A 21,543-nucleotide genomic window follows, 5' to 3' on the forward strand; every position below is an offset into this window, starting at 1 on the left:
CTTCCCAAATCTAGTACATTAAAAGACAGAAGTGTGTTGATTTATGTGGCAATTGTGCGCATTTGACATGTGCGTTCATTTTACTGTGCGTTAATCTAATTTACACCATTCAGTTGCACTAACATTGCTGAGAGGAAGATGTTTACTGTTCTAAAGCTGTATTTATATACCATAATTGCATTTTGCTCTGCTTTAAAGGTGACAAAGAAAGAAGCCGGCGTGTACAGGGCTGTGGTTTCTGATAGCAGAGGTGAGGACGAGAGCGTATTGGAGTTACTGGACACAGGTGAGAGATTAGAAGGAAATATGGCTTCTGCTTTTAAACTGGCTTTGACTGTCAGCTTACAATTACATTACAAACACCATATTAGATATGTATATATCACTCACTGGCCTCTTTATTAGAAACACCTACCTTGTGTTCCCAATAACTGGCCACTTTATTAGAAACACCAACCTTGTGCTTCCACTCACTGGCCAATTTATTAGAAACACCTACATTGCGCTTCAACTAACAGGCCACTTTATTAGAAACACCAAGCTTGTACATCCACTAACTGGCCACTTTATTACACCAAGCTTGTACTTCTACTCACTGGCCACTTTATTAGAAACATCTACCTTGTCATTGTTGATCCTGAACTACAAATGACTTGTAGTGAAGTATTTGGCTTAAACTGCACCCAGAAACACTGCATACAGCTCAGATTGTCATCAGTCATCAGCAGAAAACCATAATGCATGTAATTACTGAATAATTTACATTGTGAAATTCAAGTCTATTTATGTTTGCAATTGTTTCTTTTTAACTATCTTTTCAGAGTTTGACAAGCTGATGCAGCGGCTGAGCAAACAGTGCGGTAGGTTCACAAGAAAGCACAGAGCCTCTCACATCAGCTTATATGCTGAACTTCATGCCTTTTTTACAAAGCACTGACTGTGACTGTGCTGCCTGAGTTGAACCTCCCTCCCTTCGGTCCTCTGTCTGATCTACAGCTCTCTCTGCTGGTCCCCTGGGGATCCAGTGCACAGCAACGGGCTTCAAACTCTACTGCTCTCTGAAGTACTATCTGAGCTACACGAAGACTAGCTGGTACTTCAAGTGAGTTCCCTTTGTCCAGAGATCCAGCTCCAGGCACTCAGAGCAGAGTGCTGCTGGTTTGTGTGGCTTCAAAAAGCAAGCGTTTGATTTTTAGGCCCAGTGCAGACAAGAAAAGTCTGTTTTAGTGAGACACAACTACAAACCACAGGCTTTATTTTCTGTATAGTGCTAATCAATCTATTCAAGCATTCAAATGAAAATGACTGATAAACAAGGATAACCTTGCTAATAAGTGCTACAAGTCAACAGTCACCCAAATCTTCTGTACATCTCTAAAACATCTCTCAACCCACTCAAACTGCATTCATTAAGATCACACAGACGTATCGATGTAAAGTGTTCTGTATCCTATCCACCCAGAGAGAGCAAGGCCAATTGTGCTCTGTTGTCCTGGCTATGAATGGCTGTAGCATCACCAGGGATCGAACTCGCAATCTACTGATAACGGTGCCAACACTTAGACGGTTGCCATATTATCGGATTATTGAGTGCATGTAAATTCACTCACTGTGTAGCTGAATTTGGCCGCATTGTGCAGCCACATTATACAACAGGTGTTGTGGTGAAATCCAACTCCTCTTCATTTGCACACATATCATGTAAACGCTACAGATTACATTCACATACTGTTAATTCTGTATCAACTGAAGATATGTGTTTATTGATAGAAATACCTGAAATTGCAAATGTAATGTAGCATGCATTACTGGGGGAGTTGGATTCTGCAAACACTTGGCAGCCCACAGTGTTCAGCTACATGGTGAAATTTTATTTGTTTTAATACTTCTGTAAGTTGTACTGTGTCCTAAACCACATCGCCAAATCTGAGCCACCTTAATGAAGAGCTGGAAGTTGTTGCAGAAAAGATTTGGGTGACAATTGACTTGACATTAGCCTCAGAACGCCAGTGCTAAACTACAGAACAGAAATCAGACACTGCCATGTCTTGGCAGGCTGACTACAATGTAAAAGTTTATTTTTCACCAAAATCTTCCTTTCATAATTTTTTAATGTGTGACAGAGAGAAGAGGATCGATCAGGAGGAGAGGACCAAGCCTGGCAGCAGTATGCAGAAGGTCTGGATCGAGATATTCAACCCCACTGAAAACGACAAAGGGAAGTATACCCTGGAGATGTTCGATGGCCAGGAGACACATAAACGCACTCTGGATCTGTCTGGACAAGGTACAGCCGTGTGCTTTTACATCACAGTTAGCCTGAGAGAGACACAGTGACATCAGACCTTACCAATGGGGTTTTAGTATGACATGGGGAGAAAAGACAGTACCGATCAACCATGGGGTCTTCAAAATTGATTAACTCATCGCATAATAGACTAACCTCTAAAAAAGATGCCACAGAACAAACGCACACAAATTCTAGTGATGTCATGGTACCAACTCACAGGAATTCTAGTGATGTCATAGGACAAACCCACAGGAGTTCTAGTGATGTCATGGGACAAACACCCACAAATTCTAGTGATGTCATGGGACAAACCCACATGAATTCTAGTGATGTCATAGGACAAACCCACAGGAGTTCTAGTTATGTCATAGGACAAACATGCAGGAATTCTAGTGATGTCATAGGACATACCCACAGGAATTCTTGTGATGTCACAGGACAAACCCACAGGAATTCTAGTGATGGTGTAGGATAAGCACACAGAAACAGACATCGTAATGATGTCATATGACAATTGCACACAAGTCTTAGTGATGCCATAATGCAATCTGACACAAATATAGTGATGTCATTATAAAATGTTACACACATTTTTGTGATGTCATTATAAAATCTGACACAAAGTTTAGTGATGCTATATGACAGTTGCACACAAATTCTAGTGATGTCATAAAACAAACCCACAGGAATTCTTAGGATAATTGCACAGACATCCTGGTGATGCCACAGCACAAATCCACAGAAATCCTATAGACACCAACAAGATATGCATAGAAATCCTGAAGAGATGCTGATGCTGTAGTACAAACACCAAAATCTTAATGGTGCCACATGACAATTTCACATAAATTCCAGTGATTAAATTTCTTTACTTTAGACACCACAGAGGCCATGCTTAGGAACTCTATAGGTGCCATAGGACACATTCATAGAAATCCACACCACTAACACATCACTATCAACATCACCAGGATAGGAAGCAGTATGCCTTGGGAAAAAAGGGACTCATTGGCAACAGCTCCATCTGGTGGACAGAGAAAACACTGGGCTTTTTATAGTCAACTAACGTCTGACACCTCAAACCTGAGCTTACATTCTGCAAATTCTAGATGCTGCGTGTTCTCCACTCTACTTTTACGTGGGAGTCATGTGCAGTGACACAGGGGTCAACCGCTTGCATGGATTTTTTTTTTTTAATTACTAAGGATTAGAAACAGCAGAGCAGATGTGGATTAGTGTGTCTGTGCCACACATGTTCTGAAGTGTCTAATGTCTATGCCTAATGTAATGTTTAAATGTCTGTGCTCTGCTTTCTCTGAAGCCTTTGCAGAAGCTCTATTGGAATACCAAAGGCTGAAGTAAGTGTCATTTGGGCAAATCGTTTTTCACACTAATCTGTCGTATTATTATGATTAAGTTTCAAGATCTCTAAGTAAATTCTGAGGATTTTAAAGGATGTCACTTATTCCCTTTTCCACAGACAAGTGGCGATTGCTGAGAAAAGTAAGTCTTTGTTTAAGGGACACATGACAATCCACACAAACAGAAATGTTAAATTCACAGTAGGACAAACACAAAGAAATCCTACAGCCACCACAGGACAAAAATATAGATAAAGACGTCCTATACGACACCATAGGACAAAGTTATACAGCGCTGTTTGAAAGTTTGTGGATACTTTAGCATTTTGTAAATTTCAACATAAAGAAAACCCAATAAACCATATAACACTAACTATGTAGTTTTTATTTACTTTCTACTGGTGTGACCTCCTTTAACAGCAATGACTTCAACCAAACAGTTCTTATAACTGATTTGAGCCCTGACATTGACTTGGAGCAATCTTGACCAATTCTAGCTTACAGAACTGATTCTACTCTGTTATGCTGGTGGGCCTTTTTTCAGGAACGCCACACCTTTGGTTCTGCCTCAACATTTCTATCAGATTAAGGTCTGAATTTTAACTGAGCCATTCCGAAATACAACATTTCTTCTGCTATAACCATTTTTGTAGACTAAACAGAGTTTTTAGGGTTGTTGTCTTTCTGTAAGATGCTTTTTTGGGGTTCAGTTCTTGGAAAAATGCCTTAAATTTCTTGACACAATCCAGAATTCATCAAAAGATGTCAATCTGTCCATCTGCAAAACAGCCCCAAACTGTGATACTTCCACCACCAGGCTTCACAGTTGGGATGAGGTTCTTATAATGGAACGCAGTTTTTTTTCTTTGGTTTTGCCAAATATTTAAGCCATAATAATCCATTTTTGCCTTATCCATCCACATAACATTATTTCAGTTTTAAACAAGTTTTAAACAGGCAGCAATGTTCCTCTAGGAGACTGGTGGCTTTCTCCATGCTATCAGTGTTTGCCTTATGGTAGACACATGAACACTGATATTAGCAAGTGTAAGAGGCCTGCAGATCATTAGATGTTAGCATGGGGTTCTTGTGATCTCCTAGAATATTCTTTGCCTTAGCTCTGGAGTGATTTTTGTTGGATTACCACTCCAGGCAATGGTGTTGACAGTGGATCAGTGATGTCCAAACTCTTTAGAAATTGGTTTGGAACCTCTTCCAGTCTTATGAGTGTCGACAAATGTTTTCCTCAGAAATTTGACTGAGACACGGCATGAAAAAAACGTGCGTGGTAAAGGCCAGACTGTAATGGTGAAGACTCATTTTGATGTTTTTTTAAATAGGCCATATTCACAACTAATTATCATCACTTATTATGGATCACTTAGTTCTGTAAAGTAATGAAGAGCTATATAATTGTGTGTTATTTGCTTTATTGGGTTCTCTTTGTCTATTATTATTAGTTAAATGAAGATCAGGTCATATTTTAGGTCACATTCATGTAAAAAGTCACAAAACGATGAGGAGTTTGTAAACTTTCAAGCAGAACTCTAGAAATCATATAACTACCACAGGACAAACACCTAGGAATGTTGGCGATGCCACAAGACAAACACCTAGAAATGTTAGCGATACCACGGGATACCACAGGACAAACAGTTTGAAATATTAGTGATATCACAGGATAAGCACATAGAAATCCTATAAACACCACAGGACAAGCACATAGTAATCCTATAAACACCACAGGACAAACATATAGAAATACTATTAACACCACAGGATGAACACATAGAAATACTTTTAACACCACATGATGAACACATAGAAATACTACAACCCCAATTCCAATGAAGTTGGGACGTTGTGTAAAACATAAATAAAAACAGAAAACGATGATTTGCAAATCCTTTTTAATCCTATATTCAATTGAATACACTACAAAGACAAGATATTTAATGTTCAAACGGATAAACTTTATTGTTTTTTTGCAAATATTCACTCATTTTGAATTTGATGCCTGCAACACGTTCCAAAGAAGTTGGGACAGGGGCATGTTTACCTCTGTGTTACATCACCTTTCCTTTTAACAACAATAAGCGTTTCGGAACTGAAGACACTAATTGTTGAAGCTTTGCAGGTGAAATTCTTTCCCATTCTTGCTTGATGTACAACTTCAGTTGCTCAACAGTCCGGGGTCTCCGTTGTCGTATTTTGCGCTTCATAATGCGCCACACATTTTCAATGGGAGACAGGTCTGGACTGCAGGCAGGCCAGTCTAGTACCCGCACTCTTTTACTATGAAGCCATGCTGTTGTAACACATGCAGAATGTGGCTTGGCATTGTCTTGCTGAAATAAGCAGGACGTCCCTGAAAAAGACGTTGCTTGGATGGCAGCATATGTTGCTCCAGAACCTGTATGTACATTTCAGCATTAATGGTGCCTTCACAGATGTGCAAGTTACCCATGCCATGGGCACTAACACTCCCCCATACCATCAGAGATGCTGGCTTTTGAACTTTGCGCTGATAATAATCCGGACTGTCCTTTTCCTCTTCGGCCTGGAGGACACGATGTCCATGACTTCCAAAAACAACTTGAAATGTGGACTCGTCAGACCACAGGACACTTTTCCACTTTGCGTCAGTCCATCTCAGATGAGCTCGGGCCCAGAGAAGCCGGCGGTGTTTCTGGGTGTTGTTCATGTGTGGCTTTCGCTTTGCATGGCAGAGTTTTAACTTGCACTTGTAGATGGAGCGACAAACTGTGTTCACTGACAACGGTTTTCTGAAGTGTTCCTGAGCCCATGTGGGAATATCCGTTACAGAATGATGTGGGTTTTTAATGCAGTGCCGCCTGAGGGATCAAAGGTCACAGGCATTCAATGCTGATTTTCTGCCTTGCCGCTTACTTGCAGAGATTTCTCCAGATTCTCTGAATCTTTTGATGATATTATGGACTCTAGATGATTAAATCCCTAAATTCCTTGCAATTGAATGTTGAGAAACGTTCTTAAACTGTTGGACTATTTGCTCACACAGTTGTTCACAAAGTGGTGAACCTCACCCCATCCTTGCTTGTGATCGCCTTAGCCTTTCAGGGATGCTCCCTTTACACTCAATCATGACACTCACCTGTTTCCAATTAACCTGTTCACCTGTGGAATGTTCCAAACAGGTGTTTTTTGAGCACTTTCCCAGTCTTTTGTTGCCCCTGTCCCAACTTCTTTGGAATGTGTTGCAGGCATCAAATTGAAAATGAGTGAATATTTGCAAAAAACAATAAGGTGTATCCATTTGAACATTAAATATCTTGTCTTTGTAGTGTATTCAGTTGAATATAGTTGAAAAGGATTTGCAAATCATCGTATTCTGTTTTTATTTATGTTTTACACAAGGTCCCAACTTCATTGGAATTGGGGTTGTATAAACACCACAGGACAAACACATATAAATACTGCAAACACCACAGAACAAACATGCAGAAATCCAATAAACACCAAAGGACAACTTCATCACTATCATAATTTATCACCATCAGCAGCAGCAGCAGGCCAGAGAGCAGCCTCTTGTCCTGCCCTCATTGGGGCTAAAAATGCTGATGTATTTAATGATTAATTAGGTCAGTCCTTGACCTTCAATCACAGCGGCAGAGCGCAGTGAGGAATAATGTCTCTTCTTTCTGCCCAGACCGTGCCAAAGTCACAAAGGGGTTACCAGATGTTGTCGCCATAATGGAAGGAAAGGTATTTTCCACCAGTGACGCAGAAAGAACTTCAACCATATGTTTAATACCTGTCAGCTCCCTCTCTTTCACTCTGTCTCTCTCTCTCTCCTTCAGTCCTTCTGCTCTATCTCTTTCTTACTCACTGCTTCCTCTCTCTCACACTATCTCTCCCTCCCCATTTGCTCTACTTGTCTCTCCCTCACTCTCTCTTTCTTACGTTCTCTCACTTGATCTGCTCTCTCTCCTCTCTCTCCCACATCCTTTCTCTCCTTCATCCCTTATCTCTACCTCTTTTTCTTTCTCTCCTCTCTCTTTCTCTCATTTTTTCTCTCTCCTTCATTCCTCCTCTCTCTCTGTTCCTTTTTCTTTCTTTCTTTCTTTCTTTCTTTCTTTCTTTCTTTCTTTCTTTCGTTCTCTCATTCACTCACTCACTCACTCTCTCTTCCCCATTTGTTCTATCTGTCTCTCTCGCTCTCTCCCTTTGTGCCTCTTCTTTCTCTCTCTCTATCTTTATTTCGCTCTCACTCTCTCTCCTCTCTTTCCCTCCCATCACTCTCCTTAATCCCTCCTCTCTACCTCTCTTTCCTTACTTACCTCTCTCTACCTTACTTTCTTTCTCGTTCTGTCTTTCTCTCCCTCATTCACTCACTCACACATTCATTTTCTCTATTCCCCATTTGTTCTATCCATCTCTCTCATTCTCTCCCTTTGTGCCTCTGCGTTTTTCTCTCTCTCTCTTTATTTTGCTCTCACTCTCTCCTCTTTTTCCTTCCCATCGATCTCTCTCTCTCTGTCTACCTTTTTTTCTGTCACCCCCCCCCCCACCTCTAACTTGTTTCTTTCTCTTCTCTCACATTCTCTCTCATTCTCTCTCTCTCCCTCTTTCTCTCTTTCCTCTAGCTGTCTCTCTCTCTCCCCTTCATCCCTCCTCTCTACTTCTGTCTTTCTTTCTGTCTTTCTCTCCTCTCTCTCACATGCTCTTTCTATAATGGCCTACTTGCAAGTAATGTTTCTAAAATATATTAAGATATATTAGATAAATATTTTTCAAAAATCTCTCTCTCCCTCTCTCTCTCTCTCTCTCCCTCTCTCTCTCCCTCTCCCTCTCCCTCTTCTCTCTCTCTCTCCCTCTCTCTCTCCCTCTCCCTCTCCCTCTCTCTCTTTTTCTCTTTCTCTCTGTCCCTCCTCTCTCTCTCTCTCTCTCTCTCTCTCTCTCTCTCAGTCTCTGTGTCTGACATGCTTTGCTGAAGGTGACCCCATGCCAGAGATGTTCTGGCTGAAGAATGACCGAGAGATCTCCTCCACCGGTCAGTACCACATTGCCCACGACAAAAACAGCTCCACCATCACCATCAACTCCGTCACCATGGAGGACTCCGGAAACTACAGTTTCTTCGTGAGGAACACGTACGGCTCCCAGACGGCCTACGTGACGGTCAGCGTTTACAAACACGGAGAGAAGCCGCGGGCAGACGCCATCCAGATGTAACGAAGAGGGGATAGTGAGCATATAAACAGCAGCAGTGAAAGACTCTGCTGCATTTGAGTGTTAGCAAAAATCACTTACAGCCCCAGCCAGGAATCATTTACTGTAAATCACATTTACACAGTTTTCACATGTTTCCCTATTTATTCATACAGTCGCGGTCTGAGATTCACTTTATTATCCAGTTCCAGAAGAACAACACAAAAACACCCCAAACAAAATATAAAACAATAATACTCCATAACATAATATAATGCAATCCAATGTTACAATACATGCATTGCCTTATACATTATATTCCCAAAAGTTTGTTATGTGTAAATGCATTGATTTTTGTGACAAAAGCAATGAATTCAAATGGGTTTATGTAGTTTAGTTACCCACATACACTCTCAGAAATAAGGGTACTGAACTGTCACTGGGGCAGTACCCCAACTGTGACTGGGGTGGGACCCTCGAGGGTCCATCTCAGTACCTTCAGTCAGGGAACATAACTGTACCATAATCTGTTCTGTTTTAAAACATTCGGTTATGAAAAGATACAAATACAAACTTTTCATCTGGAAAATTTATTTAAGGTTCACAACTGAACCTTAAACCACTGTTGTACCTTGTGCCCTCAAATTACATTGTTTTTACCTTGATCAGGGTCTTTATTTCTAACAGTGTATTAACGTTTTGATAGATTTGAACCACTTTCAGCCAGATTCCTGACTGAGGATTTAGAGAATTGGTTCCTCTACAGCTGGGACCAGTTTTGTCCACACCAGCCTGCAGTGTCCAGTGTCCGGTGTCCAGGTTTTTATTCCAACCAAGCAGAACTCACTTATTATAGCTACTCACTCTATCATCTGTCTGAATACTGAGACCAACTGACCAAACAAGTGGAATCAAGTGTGCTTCCTTTTGATTGGAACAAAAACCTGCAGGCATATCAACCCTTCGTGGATAAGATTGGTGACCCCTGCTCTAAAGGTCAGCCTAGCATAAGAAGGAAGGCCTTTGTTTTTGTTTGAAAAGTTTTTGTGATTTTGAGTTTGAGTTTATTCATAGACTGAATTCAGAGCAAAATTAAAATGATTTTTGTGTAAGTAGTTTTGTTTTTTGCTCCATAATTTGTTTCTTTGTTAGTGTAATGACCAGAGGCATGGCACAGTGGCCTGGTCTCATACCACAGCAGCCCTGCTGGTCATCCACAGCCCAGCAGGTGAAATGAATGTTCCTCATATAATAACAGTAATTAATTCCATAACCATTACTTTTGAAGGTTCATCCATTCTAATGATGCACACAAAGCTACTAATAGCACCCCCTTGTGGAGACCTTTAGCCTGCTAAACTGTGAGTGTGAGACAAACAAGACAAACAAACAAAAACACATGACTAAACAGCTGGACAGTATGTATTATCAGCACCAAGCAGATCAACCAAGTGATAAATAGAACAAAACCACCTGAATGCATCACAACACTGTCAGCACAGCATCAACAAATAGCACTGAGTATATGAAATCTTCAAAAACAAGATGGAAGTCTAACAAAATGATATTCCAACATGGACAGAGCTTTTTCCACAGAGCTGGAGACATCATAACAACCAGAATAACCAAAATACACACAGCAGTAATAAACCTACCAGACTACATTTACCAGCTAATGTCAAAATACTATAGCATTCTAATATCATAGCCTTTAAGCAATGCACATTAAAAATGACCTGTTTAAACATGTATAACATCCACATAACACTTCATTTTTCAGCCTGATTTCTCTCAAATGGATCTACAATCATCACCTCAGCATCAGCAAGCTGTGCTATGTTAGCCATGTGTGCTAAATATGATGCCTGAGTCTTTCCACAGGAGAAAATGAGGCCAAAGCAAAGTTTTAATTCTGCCTAGCAACAGTCACTTGATTGGCCATGAGGGTTTTCTAGCCAGCTGCTGATTGGCTAAGGGCAGTGCGCTGTAGATATGCCTTATACACGTAGTGTGGGGAAACAAATGTGAGGCACTGTTAGCTTGACGCTAACAGAAAATCTCACAGAAATCATTCATTAGGTGCTGGTGGAAATTATCATTGTTGTGGTGGTTAATTTGGTAAGACAAAGCCACATATAAAGTGAAGGTTTCATTAAAAATGACTATATTAAGATCATATGACGAAGAAATTGGTGACACTTTAGGTAAAGCATCTCTACATTCTGTCACGATTGGCCCCTCCCACTCCTGTCCATGTGGTCATGTTTTGCTTTAGCCCATGTGAGTTTGTTTTGGTCCAGCCCCCTTGTTTCGTGACTCTACCCCTGAATGTGTCCACCTGCTTCCTGCCTGTCCCTCGTTTACCCTGTGTATTTAAGCCCTGTGTTTGCTCCTTGTGTTTGCTGGTCTTTGTTGTTTGTTGGATGTATCTATTGTATTCTCGTGTTGGGTTGTTTGTTTGAGGTTCTGTGTTGTTCATCATGTCTAACTATCAATCTGTTCACGTTGGCTCAATGACCCTGGACCATCTGGACCATGACCCTGGATTTGCCCATAATAAATGTCGCTTATCTCCACATATGCGTCCGCCTCCTCGCTCCACGTTACACATTCGTAAAGCATACATGATGTTAATATGGAACATACTATGCTATTTTGCTGAGAGACGTTTTTCAAAATAAAAGTCCCCATGTTTTATTTTGGAAAAAGTATATTATTTCAGTAAAACAAGCCAAAATAAAACACTTTGACACTTGGGGATGTTTTGCCTGTCATTCAATTTCTTTTAAATTATTTCTTTCTACCAGTATATCATTCTTTCTGCTTGTGACTGTATGCCTTCTTTAAAATGTTATTGTGCCAAAGGGTTAATTCAACAGGCTATACATTGATGAGGTTATTTGTCCTAAATTTAATTTGGGGTTAGATGCTAGCACTGTAAGTGATGTTCATCCTCGCTTATGGTATTGGAGAAGGCACAAGTACAGTTTTGCATTGGTTATGCCATTTACTTCACACTCTGAGATTAAATGTTGCTCTGTTATCCCAAAGATTGATCAATTCTGTTTTGTCTTTACCTCAAAGTGATGGAAGCTAACCAGACTGATATGCGTGTTATGTGGTTCTTTAAACTGCAGTGCAAAGTAATCTGTTTACATTTGTACTAAGATTCTGTCAAATGATTGTTACTAACAAATTTATGAGTCTATGTCTCATTATTACTACTGTCTATGTAGTGAAGTGGCATGTAAAGCAACAAATGCTTAGGAAAAAAAACAAATAATTCACAAGAAGTCAAAAGTACATGTGAAACATGCCTCAGTGTCAAAGCACTTAATAACCAGTGGGATAAACTGAGGTCATTTTTATTTTCCAGAAATGAGACTTTTTACTGAAAATGATATACAGACAAAGTATAGACAAAATATATGTCAATGAGGACTTTTATTTTGAAAAATGTATCTTGGTAAAATGGCATAGTATTCCATTTGAATATCATGTAAAACATGTAAATGTTGATTGAAACATTCATGAACATGTTATGAAGTGTTTGTGTAAGATGTTATGAATGTCTTATGTAGACACGATTAAAATAAAGAGTTACGAAATATTTAAAGATAATGAAATGACTGTGTTGTTCGGTGACTAACCATTTCATTTATATAACCCTGGACTGCTGAAGTAAACTCAAAAGTAATAGGTGGAATAGTTTGTTGCAATCATAATTAATAATAATAAATGATTTATTGAACATTTATATATTTTAGTAACCACTCGAGGTCAAGTAATTAGATCATGGGTAAGGGGGTTTTAGGCATGACACAAGACACAGTCTCTTGTGACTTTTAAGATGTTTATTCTGGATATTATATTGATCATAATTTCATTCTGAATATTAATTTTCCCAGAATTTGTGAGGCATTTAGTTGTTGATCTGCTGCAGCTCACTGTATTTCCTAATATCATGAAGATGCTTCATTACACAAGCACAGGACTTTTTTCAGAGCAGATAAAAGAGCAAACAGTCCACAGGGTCACTCACCTCTCGTCCATTTCCACAACTGACCTCGGCACCTGGGGCTACACTTCACTAAATATCACAAATATGAAACCAACTCAGCTGTTAAAAGGTGAGAACAGTGCTTTAATAATTTCAGTATGATTGGAGACTTTCATTCTATCCACAAACATGTTTCATGCTTGGGTGTGTTTCGAGTGAAAGACCAAATCTGCAAATGATTTACTAACGTGGCTTATCTTCTTCTTTCGGCTGCTCCCTTTAGGGGTCGCCACAGCGGATCATCTGCCCCCATCTTGCCCTATCCACTGCCTCCTCTACTTTTACACCAACCATCTCCATGTCCACCTTCACTACATCCATGAACCAATCTGATTACAGTATTTTGCCTCTTAAAATCCCAGGCTTACTACATACTAAGGCTTAATACTAAATAACTACAGGGGCTTCAGTGCAAACTGGTTTAGCTATTCTTAGGATATAAAAGTGTGTAATTAAACCGTGGGCCTCTCTGTGATTCCCTCGCCATTCAAAAAAGGGAATGCAATGAAAGCACCCAAAATCCCACTGTGAAACACGATGGTGGATCACTGATACTTCGCATGTATTTTACTGCTGGTAGTGCAGGGGCTCATTTGAAAAGCAATGATGTAATGAATTCTACTAAATATCATCTGATTTCAGCCTGAAATCTATTGGCCTCTGCCAGAAGGCAGCTTTTAGCAAGATAATGACCCCAAACACACATCAAAATGCACACAGAAATGGTTGCAGAACCTCAAAATCAAAGTTTTGTCGCATCGCCAGATTTGAACCCAATTGAAAAAAACATGGTGCGTATTGAAGAAGGCCGCCCACAAACAAAGACCCAAGAATATTAAGGAACTGGATTTCTTCTGCATGAAAAAGAGATCCAAGGTCTCTCAACAAGTGTTCTCCAACCTTATTAAGCCTTACAGAAAGCAGGTCAGTGCATTCTCTCCAGCCGAGGCTTCACCAAATATTAATAATAACGGGGCCAACGTTTTTGAAACCTGTTTTTACAAGACAACTTTTTTGTTCCAAAACAGTGAAATTTTAGCTCATTTTCATGAAGGATGCCAATAAATCTGGAGTTCTATATTATTTTCATTAAAATTTTTCTACATCAAGAGAGCAAACAAATATGAAAACCAATTATAATATCTAATGACATTTTACTTACAATTATGGTTGTTAGTGTTTTAAACGCTTATGACCATATAATTACTATTATCAATAACAATTTCAATAATGACACTGACTAATGACAGTGCTATTTCAACTAATCTAAAATAATATGAAAATAAAAAATAAATAGACTGAGTGCAAGAAACAACAAAACTATAGATCATCTCCTTGTTACACTTTTAAGTCAGGCAACATTTATAGGGTCGGTTTTCTGGACAGGGATTAAGCCCAGTCCTGAACTTATTTATATCAGTGAAGATTGTCCATGTAGTCCAGGACTAGGCTTAATCCCTTAGCGCCAGTTGTCCAGACCGAGATTAAGCCTGAGCCTAGACTAAAAAGAATTTATAATGCTGCTAGCATTTGAACCAAAAAGAATTCTTTGGAGGAATGCCATGGAAGAGCTACTTTTGATTCTGTAAATGGACAGTTCTTTAAAGAACTATACATTTAAGGAACCAAACACCTTAAATCTGCTGGCTTCCTACCTTCTGAAGATGTAACTACATGGAAATCGGTACAAACTAGCTGTTAGGATCGAGGAATGCTGGCTGAACATCACAAAGGTTCTACACCAACTGAATCATCATAATTATGATCATTGACCGCTTAGTCCAGATAGGGTCGCAGTACCACTAACTGAACCCTACATCCTAAATGTTTTAGGAACCTTTATTTTTAAGAACCTAAAGTACAAGAACTCCATTGGAAGTATTTACACATTAGCTCAAAGACATTATTCCTTATGAGGACAACAATGACGTTTTGATGACTTTGCACTTGAATGAATGAAGTGAATGCGTTTCAGTGACATGAAGTCCGACAGGAACTTAAACATTTTGTTAGAAATGCATTGATATGTACAGAATTATGACAAGGCTCTGCTGCAGACCTATGTCAGATCTGCGCAGGGGTCACCAAACCACAGATGTAAATGAACTCTAGGTTGTCCAAACAGGGCGCCACTATGAAAGAGTTAATGATTAGAGAAAGCAGGTGGGCCTTTTTCTCACCACTATAAGTATCTGTGATGGTTTGTGTGCCCTCTGCACGCTGTGCGGAGCTTCACGCAGGTGTCTCGAGCTTTAGCCTCTGGTGGTGAAGGGGACTTTGGCAGAAATGGCCTTCAGCGGAACGTGGCAGGTTTACGCCCAGGAGAACTACGAGGAGTTCCTCAGGGCTATCTGTGAGTAAAACTTAGATTACTATGACATAAGAGGGTAGAATCCCAGATAGCAAGCATATATTGGTCCACTAGCTTGATAAGGTCAACATCCCACTGACAGTATGCAACTCCTGGTCCACCCTCGGACCATCCAGATTACTGTCCTGCGTACAAGCTATAACTATTATTTAATCTTCTCAAATCTTTTAAATGCACAGAGCCTTTTATTTTGGAAAATAAACCTAGACAAATATTACAAACAACTGAGAAAAAATAATGACTAGGCCTAATATAAAATGATTTCATAGAAAATGTTGCTGCTGACGCTGAGCTGGATTAAAATTATTTACTTAATTAATTTACAAAGTACACCTAAAGAAAGAAGGGAATGAAAAATAAGTAAACTGGACTGTAAATGGAAAACGGAATGATGATAATTGGAATTTTGTCTAATACTCTGCTTAATCACCGGTGGTCCGCCTGAGCAAAACGCTGAGCAAAACGCTAGTGGACCACCAGCTGTACCATCAATGAGCCAACAGTGGTCCACTATCTTCTTGCTATCAGAGATGTGATATTAAATTGATTGGTGGGGCATAATTCCCCCCACCCCCCCACCCTTTTTCCAAATGGAGTCAATCAGCCAACATATGGTTGGTGTAGTTTTGGCAGCTTTGTGCTGGAGGCTAATGTAGTTAGCAGATAATGGAAACTAATGTGTTCCAATTAGCAAAGCACAAACTGACTGCCTGAACCGCCACACTGAATGCATGTGTAAGTAGTTGTTCGGTGAACTTATATAGACTTAATTCTGTGTATCTTGTTTCTGATAACGAATATGAAATACTGTTATTTACAAATGTGGACAGAAGTGCAGACAGAACTGAGGCAGCTAATGTTTTAGCCGTGCTAATATACTTAATGGTTTTTCAGCAAGAACTCAGAAAACACATATTCAAGTCTATTAGAGATGTCTGAACAACTCCATGCGGTTTGAGACGTGTGATGATTTAGCCATGCAGTTAGCACTATGCTAAATGGTGTACATACTCTTCCATTGCGCTTCCTTTAGCTTCAGTACAAAGCTTAAGAGGCAAACTTCTAATGTGTCCTGGCTGATCAAACATATTTGGGATAAGTGGGGAGGGTGTGCAGCCTTGATTTGTCACCAAACTATTGCTTTAATGTTGATTAAATGCTTCTGAAATGTGTGTTTTAAATTATGTTAAAGCTATAATGGACAGCAGTGACTAGAATAGCCCTGAAACTGTACATTAATGAATAGTTTAACACTGATATTGTTCTATTTTTATCTGCTCTTTCTTCATATTATTTTCTTCCTTAGCTCTGTCAGAGGATATCATTAAAGTAGCCAAGGATGTCAAACCAGTGACAGAGATCCAGCAGACCGGCAACGACTTCGTCATCACCTCCAAAACGCCTGGAAAATCTGTCACCAACTCCTTCACCATCGGCAAGGAGGCCGAAATCAACACCATGGATGGAAAGAAGCTCAAGGTATCTCCTCACCTCTGATCTGCTCTGTTTTATTGAGATCCTTATTTCAGTATGGCTGAACTTAGAGACTGTTAGACAGTATAAGCAGCACTGTCCTACACAACACCAATTAAGGAGCTGTATAACATGTGGTTGTAGTATGGGAAGAGGAGGGGAGAGAACTCTGAGAACCTGGGCTGGAGCTCTGGGGAATTTCTACTTTAAGGCTGACTTCCCTTTTTTTTGATAAACAGACTGAGGAACAGGGGGACATGGGGAGGTGATGGGGTATGAGAACTTTGTCAGGATATAGAAGGTGGACGAGTATGATCCTCCACCTTATGAAGTTCTTAGTGAATTATGTTACTGCTCTCGCAAGGAATTCTCTTAATTTCCATGTTTGTTTGTTTAAAAAACATCTTTTTATTACCTCAAGGATTTGTACTGCCTATTTATTGTTACTTTTAATCAGATACTAATTCAGATAAAAGTAGAAATGTATCCAAAAAATAACTAAAAGGTTGAGCTACCTCTAACACGCCTAACCTTAGCAACCACCTGGGATACCATAGCAACAGCCTAGCAACACCATAGCAACCACCTGGGATACCACAGCTATGGTCTAGAAACTGCTTGGGCTACCATATCAGTGGCCTAGCGACGTCTTGCCAACCACCACTGCTTTTGAAGCATTACTAACTTGCTCTTTCAAGCCAGCTTAGCATGCTTGAGCAAACCATCCCTTTATAGTTATGATTATTTCCTCTTTGTTTGTTTAATAACTATCTTTTTGTACCCTGAAGGATTTTACAGCCTAGTTAATGTAATTCATAAGATACTTATACAAGTATAAAAGAAATGTATCCAAAAAACAACTCAAGTAAAAAAGTATGGGCTCCTCTAATACGCCTGACCTTAGCAACCACCAGGGACACCATGGCAACAGCCTAGCAACACCTTAGCAACCACATGGAATAGCATAGCAACAGCCTAGCAATAGCTTAGGAACTAGCTGGGATACCATAGCTATGTCCTAGAAACTCCATGGGACACCATATCAATGGTAGAGCAACATCTCGGCAACCACCTGTGTACTATAGGAGCTGCTTTAACTCTTAAAGTGTTACTACCTCACTTTGTGAGGCCAACTTAAATGTACCTGAGGGAATGTTTCCTTTCTAGCTAGGATTATTTCCTATTTGTCTGTTTGTTTGTTTGTTTAAAAGCCGTCAAGGATTTTTATAGCTTATTTAATGTTAATTCAATCAGATACTAATTCAAATAAAAGTAGAAATGTATCCAAAATTAACTCTCGTATGAGCATGTTTCTGTTCTTCTAATGCACCTGATTCAGCTCATTAAGGTCTCGATGGTGCCCAGAAATCAGGTGTTGTGGCTGAGATGCTGAGTGATGACTTTGATCTGTGTTTCCTTCAGTGCACCGTGAAGATGGAGGGAGGAAAACTTGTCTGTCAGACAGAGAGGTTCACACACATTCAGGAGATCAAGGGAGGAGAGATGGTCGAGGTAGGTAACCCTACACATCAGAATCAGAACTAGCTTTGTCGACCAAATATAGCATATTTACTGGCCAATATGAATTATGAGGAATATAGATGGGCATGTCGGTCAAATTCAATATTCTAGTTTGATTTTTGCAAGATTATGAATTTTGAAGATTTTGAAGTATTTAAAAAATTAGGACTACAGGCCAGGAGTGAATTTAGTGATTCTGGGATCTTAGGCAAAAGGCAGGAATGCGCATTTTTAAATTAGGTCCAGGTGGTGCAACCATCTACATTGCAATATGTTTGAAACAAGCAAAATGATCTGCCTATATAGCACTGGCCTAGCAACACATTAGCAACCATCTGGAATACCATGGCAACAGCATAGCAACACATTAGCAACCATCTGAGATACCATAGCAACAGCCTAGCAACACCCTAGCAACCACTTGAGATACCATAGCAACAGCCTAGCAACACATGAGCAACCATCTGGGATACCATAGCAACAGCCTAGCAGCCATCTGGAATAGCAACCATCTGGAATAGTGTAGCAACAGCCTAGCAAGACATGAATAACCACATGGAATACCACCCAACTACAGTCACGAAACCGCATGGAATACAATATCCATGGCCTAGCAACACATACGCAAACCACCTGGGATACCATAACAGCCTAGCAACACATACGCAAACCACCTGGGATACCATAGCAGCCTAGCAACCACCTGGGATACCATTGCAACTCCTCTAATCTTTAAAACATTAGTAGCTCGCTTTGTCAAGCCAACTTAACCGTACTTGAATGAACTTTCCCTTTTAGGTATGATCAATTTCCTCCTTCTGTTTTGCTCTCTTTACCTTGTTTACTTGTTATGATGTCTGTCTTAATATGAACCACTGCAATCTTACTTGCCCAATAAAATCTATTCACTCATATACTGTGTTGTGTATTTTCATATTTCTGATCTTTTCTCTCTCCCCTCATCAGACCCTGACCGTTGGAGGGACCACCATGATCAGAAAGAGTAAAAAGGTGTGATGTGACTCGTCCGGCTGAAAAGATCTTAACATCTATTTAAATAAAGTTGCCGTTTATCAAAATCATTTGTACTTGCATATTTTCGGTCTTTTGCTCTAATAATAACAAGTGTTTTATCAACTCTTTTCATTAGTTCATATTATATAATTAAATCTTACTACAGGGCACTATAGGCTGGCCATTTCCGGCATATTCCCTACTATGCACCAATCAGCCATAACATTCAAACCACCTGCTTGTTTCTACGCTCATTGTCCATTTTATCAGCTCTACTTACTGTATAGCTGCACTTTGTAGTTCTTCAGTTACAGACTGTAGTCCATCTGTTTCTCTGATACTTTGTTAGCCCCATTTTACCCTGTTCTTCAGTGGTCAGGACCCCTATGGACCCTCACAGAGCAGGTATTGTTTGGGTGGTGGCTCATTCTCATCACTGCAGTAACACTGATGTGGTGGTGGTGTGTTAGTGTGTGTTGTGCTTGTCTAAGTGGATCAGACACAGAAGGGCTGCTAGGAATTTTTAAAGACCTCAGTGTCACTGCTGGACTGAGAATAGTCCACCAACCAAAAATATCCAGCCAACAGCGTCCTGTGGGCAGCGTCCTGTGACCACTGATAAAGGACTAGGGGATGACCAACGCAAACTGTGCAGCAACTGTTTGAGTGGTGGGTCATTCTCAGCACTGCCGTAACACTGACATGGTGGTGGTGTGTTAGTGTGTGTTGTGGTGATATGAGTGGATCAGACACAGCAGTGCTTTTAAGCAGGGGTTTTTAAACACTGTGTCCACTCACCATCCACTCTATTACGACAGTCCTACCTTGTCAGTCCACTTTATAGATGTAAAGTCACAGACGACAGCTCATCTGCTGCTGCATAGTTTATGTTAGTCCTTCATCAGTGGACAGGACGCTGTTGGCTGGATATTTTTGGTTGGTGGGCTATTCTCAGACCAGCAGCGACACTGAGCTGTTTAAAAACTCCAGCAGCACTGCTGTGTCTGATCCACTCACACCAGTGCAACATCTGTGTCGTATTTCTTGACTGCTGGATCCTATGCTGTTAACAACTGATCTTAGCAGGCAAAAGCTGTCCACCATTTACGCATCTTCTCCGTCAGAGTGGTGGTGATAAGAACCGGTCGCCATGACTACAACACAAATAGTATTCACTATCCAAAATCACCAGTGAACCTACATGCTTTCAGTTTTTATTTATAAGTAATGTTGATTTTTTGGTGAAATTTGAGAAAAAATACATTTTCTTTGGGCATTAATTTTACAGCACCATGCATGTACCTCTCTGCCAAAAAAATCAGTTTACATAATACCAAACCCTTTGGCCCAAAGGGCCAAACCCTCTCTCAAAATTATCATAAAATATGTCAGGCTTAGTGCAGCATATTCATAACAATTTCATATGATACTTGCCTGAACAAATGATCTAGAACAGAGCATTTTTACATCAAACCACTCTGAATGTCTGTTTACATCGGAACAATTTAGTGCGGAAATTTTGAAAAATCTGTGGGTCTCCCCTTTTTAATTTACCTTTTCTTCTCCTGTCTACAGAAGCCTGTTTCCACCTCTGAATTTAGCGAGTCTTAATGAGAAAGTTCTCTATAATTATGACATAGTTATGGTTATCATAATAATGGGATACAATCTTAAAATTATCTCATAATAATGACAATTAGCATCTCATGATTATGACTTAACATCTTATAATTATGACTTATAATAATGTGTGTGTGTATAATAATGTGATCTTATCTCATAATTATGGCTTAGTATCTCATAATTATGACTTATTATATTTATCTCATCATAATTTAAGAGATGCTAAGTCATAAGTATTGGAGTACATCTTGATTATGAGAATTTTTCCCGTCAGGTTGAGATACTAAATTATTACTATTAGAAAGTAAATCATTTGATACCAAGATGAGATATAAGATACCAAGTCATAATCAGTGGTGGACAGTGACTAAATAAATGTCATTAGTTACTGTACTTAAGTACTTTTTTTCGTGTATCTGTACTGAAGTTTCTCCATTCTGGGCGACTTTTTACTTTCACTCCACTACATTTCAGAGTCTAATATCCGACTTTTTCCTCCACTACATTTTGAGAAATCTGTCGTTCCTTTTGGTTTCTGTGTGTATAAAAACATAACATGTAAAAATGAAAGAAGCGCAAAGCCAGAGCACCAATCAGGGCACAGCAGTCACTTTGTTTTGAGCTGGTTTTGACCTGTTGG

General features: G+C 39.7%; 2 protein-coding genes across 2 annotated transcripts in view; both read left to right on the forward strand.

The window, feature by feature from the left end:
* myom3 (myomesin 3) overlaps window positions 1–9,342 on the forward strand; it is a 109,849-nt gene extending 100,507 nt beyond the window's left edge. The window contains exons 30-37 of the mRNA XM_017695793.2: window positions 199–286; window positions 822–860; window positions 997–1,102; window positions 2,124–2,287; window positions 3,612–3,648; window positions 3,771–3,793; window positions 7,340–7,395; window positions 8,599–9,342. Of these exons, the coding sequence (XP_017551282.2) occupies window positions 199–286; window positions 822–860; window positions 997–1,102; window positions 2,124–2,287; window positions 3,612–3,648; window positions 3,771–3,793; window positions 7,340–7,395; window positions 8,599–8,865 (780 nt within the window). The 3' untranslated portion in view covers window positions 8,866–9,342. The remainder of the gene's footprint in view (window positions 1–198; window positions 287–821; window positions 861–996; window positions 1,103–2,123; window positions 2,288–3,611; window positions 3,649–3,770; window positions 3,794–7,339; window positions 7,396–8,598) is intronic.
* A 5,759-nt stretch (window positions 9,343–15,101) lies between these two features.
* fabp10a (fatty acid binding protein 10a, liver basic) lies at window positions 15,102–19,348 on the forward strand. The gene is made up of 4 exons (XM_017695758.2): window positions 15,102–15,254; window positions 16,579–16,751; window positions 18,168–18,257; window positions 19,233–19,348. Exons 1-4 carry the CDS (start codon window positions 15,188–15,190, stop codon window positions 19,281–19,283), a joined length of 381 nt encoding a protein of 126 aa, XP_017551247.1. The 5' UTR covers window positions 15,102–15,187; the 3' UTR covers window positions 19,284–19,348.
* Window positions 19,349–21,543: the final 2,195 nt, after the last annotated feature.

This window comes from Pygocentrus nattereri, chromosome 24 (genome assembly GCF_015220715.1).
Source record: "Pygocentrus nattereri isolate fPygNat1 chromosome 24, fPygNat1.pri, whole genome shotgun sequence".
NCBI lineage: Eukaryota > Metazoa > Chordata > Actinopteri > Characiformes > Serrasalmidae > Pygocentrus > Pygocentrus nattereri.

Coding starts and splice junctions, on each gene's coding strand:
- fabp10a (XM_017695758.2), top strand. CDS start 15,188: ATGGCCTTCAGCGGAACGTGGCAGGTTTACGCCCAGGAGAACTACGAG. Junction 15,255..16,578: donor GGAGTTCCTCAGGGCTATCT/GTGAGTAAAACT, acceptor TTTCTTCCTTAG/CTCTGTCAGAGGATATCATT. Junction 18,258..19,232: donor AGGGAGGAGAGATGGTCGAG/GTAGGTAACCCT, acceptor TCCCCTCATCAG/ACCCTGACCGTTGGAGGGAC.